Source organism: Camelina sativa, chromosome 14 (assembly GCF_030686135.1).
Source record: "Camelina sativa cultivar CO46 ecotype springtype chromosome 14, ASM3068613v1".
NCBI lineage: Eukaryota > Viridiplantae > Streptophyta > Magnoliopsida > Brassicales > Brassicaceae > Camelina > Camelina sativa.
In genome coordinates, this window is record NC_141893.1 from 29,682,576 (window position 1) to 29,685,330 (window position 2,755).

The following is a 2,755-nucleotide window of genomic DNA, read 5'->3' on the forward strand; positions in this document are numbered from 1 at the left end:
GCATTGTTAGGTTGCTAGAGTTTGGGTCTTTAGAACTTGCTAGGTTGCTGGTTCCTTGTTTTCTTTTATTTGATATTGGAATATTGTTATATTTGATTATTATTTAATTATTGGATATTATTGGTTATTGGTTTTTGTTATTCCGCTCTTGGTTGTGTTTGTGGTTAGGTGACCACTAGTTGTAGTTGATTTATTATTATTACTATTTATTATTTATTTAAAAAAAACACAAAACGGGTCAGGTCTTTTCAGTTATGTCCTGGCATCCTACACTGAGCACACTTCAAAGTAATTCCTGCTCTGGTAATTTTAATCTTCTTTGGTAGAGCCTCATCTTCTACTTCCTTTGCTTGCTTTTTTCTTTTTCTTTGGAGATTCATTCTTGCCCTTGATTCGTTTTTGTTTCTTCGTTCGCCCTTTAGCAACTTCTCTAGGTGACGGTTGAATCTCTGTTTCACCCGATTTTCTCCAGAAGTACATACCATTAACTCCTGTCATTGTCTCATTGTACTGAGCCACCAATCTTGATGTCAAATACCAGTCAGAGCTAACAAAATCCTCAGACTTCAGATTCTTCTTCATCCCAATTACACGCAATACATGACGGCAAGGAATTCCTGTCATACTCCACCTTCTACATGCATATGTTTTTGCATTCATATCAACCCTGAAAGTCTGAAACCATGATGAACATGTTCGGTCACCTCATAATGACCATTGGCACAGGGGATTACCTGACAATACTTCATGTGTTGCTGCTCTTCTTTAATGGTCTTAGCAACTTTCTTAGTATACTTCCCCTTGTGCTTTTCAGCCTTCTTTCTTCTCATTTCATTTCGGATCAGGCATTGTCGTCTTATGGTCTCCAACATTGCTACCAATGGCATCTCCCTTGCTTTGTTGATAGCATTGTTGTAAGACTCTGAGAAGTTAATGGAGACATCTTCACACACTGATGTGCAACTGAAGAACGCACGGCTACAATTCTCTGGATTCTTCGACATCACAGCTTCATAAACACCTTGATCAAACTTCTTTAGTTCTTCAGTGGCTCTGTTGTAGTCTGCGTCATTGAAACTTTTAGCAACAGCCCAAAATAGATGTTTAGGCAGCTCTTTACCTGGATATGCTCTCCTAAGGTTCCCATAGATGTGGCATGCACACAAATGATGCTCTACATTGGGCAACTCTTGCTCCACAGCAATAAGCAAACCCTATCATAAAAAGAGTAATTGTCTCAAACACATATTTTAAGTAGAATGTAGATTAAATTTTCAATAAAAGAAAGCCAACTTACCTTCTGCCTGTCTGAGATGAGACTAAATCCTTGTCCATCTCCAAGTTGCAAGTCTGTTTTAAGAAGTTGAATAAACCATATCCAACTATATGTATTCTCTACTGGCACAATAGCCCATGCAACAAGGAAGAACTGGTTGTTGGCATCTCGTCTTATAGCTACCAAGAGTTGATCTTTGACATTGTTCTTCAAAAAGCAACCATCTATCCCAAATATTGGTCGACAATGAGCAACAAATGTTTTCCGGAGTGCTGCCAAACAGACATAGAACCTATCAACCTTCTCAATACTTTCATCAGCTCTCATTGTTCCCACTTCAACAGTCGATCCCGGGTTAGAACTGACAAAACAATAAGCAAGGTTAAAGATGAGAATCGGAATGTAAGAAGTTATGCAAATATAAGAACACACACTTACTCAAGAAGCTCTAGACGGTAGTCCTTTAGTCTAGCAAATTTCTCATCATGTTCATCTTGAATGATTGCCAATGGTTTTGTCTTGGCTTTTCTACATTGATCTGGAGTGACCACCAAGTTGTAATGGTCCTCCATCACTGCTTGTATTGCCTTCGGCTTGAAAGTAGGATCATTCCTAATGTCATCCAATACTAACTTAGAAATGACCCCATCCTTCACTACCTTGCTATACTTGTTTGGGATACATGAATGGAAATCATTGCATGACATGACTTGGAATGTGTTCTTTTCTTTTTGAAAAGAACAATAGATTCTGAATTTGCAGCCACCACCAATAGAGCATATCACTTCCGATTTTTCAGAACCCCATCTTGAATACTTCACATTAGTTCCTTCCTTAAGCGCATACTCAACAACAGCTTCCTTGAACAAAGGTATGCTGTCAAATACTTGCCCCAATCTTATCTCTCCACTGCCTTTTTTATACCTAAGGTATTTTTCGGATCCACCATCCTCATCATCTGAATTCTGAGGAGTGGCCTCAGAATCGCAAGCCTCATCTTCCTCATCATCATCTACTCTACCGAAACAATCCTCATCACCTCTAACAGCATAAGCTCTATCGTTGCCTCCTTCACCTTCACCATCTCCATCATCATTGACTCCTTCTTGACCACCTCCATTAATGTTTTCTTCTTGACCAGCTCCATCATCAGAAATCTCATCCTTCTCCACATAGAGTTCTATTGATCTTGTCCACAGCGCAGTTGAACACATTCTCTAGAAATTAGCGGATCCATCATACAACAACTTCAACTCTGAGATCATCTTGTATGGGAACTTAAACCAGATCCTTTGTCCAACCATAGACAACCCAAGCGACTCCACCACAGTACCATTGACAACTTGAAACTTTCCATTAAAGTAGATGATGAATATTGGATCTTCATGTCTACAAACAAAAAAAGAAACAAAGATTGTTCAAAACCGAGATTTTCTCTAACACACAAACACACACAAATTATACACTACTTATATAAAG

At 38.7% G+C, this 2,755-nt stretch overlaps 1 protein-coding gene across 1 annotated transcript; it reads right to left on the minus strand.

Annotated features, from left to right (window-relative positions):
• Nucleotides 1-330: 330 nt before the first annotated feature.
• On the minus strand, nt 331-2,490 carry LOC104744014 (uncharacterized). Its single transcript, XM_087486275.1, has 4 exons — nt 1,715-2,490; nt 1,298-1,637; nt 735-1,214; nt 331-675 (listed from the first exon to the last, which is right to left on the minus strand). Exons 1-4 carry the CDS (start codon nt 2,488-2,490, stop codon nt 331-333), a joined length of 1,941 nt encoding a protein of 646 aa, XP_087342401.1.
• Nucleotides 2,491-2,755: the final 265 nt, after the last annotated feature.

Bases quoted from the DNA above. Each gene is read 5' to 3' on its own strand.
- LOC104744014 (XM_087486275.1), bottom strand. From the start codon at position 2,490: ATGTGTTCAACTGCGCTGTGGACAAGATCAATAGAACTCTATGTGGAG. The intron at 1,215-1,297 runs GTAAGTTGGCTT...TTTTTATGATAG, and splicing joins TCATCTCAGACAGGCAGAAG to GGTTTGCTTATTGCTGTGGA. The intron at 676-734 runs GTAATCCCCTGT...TCATGGTTTCAG, and splicing joins AACACATGAAGTATTGTCAG to ACTTTCAGGGTTGATATGAA.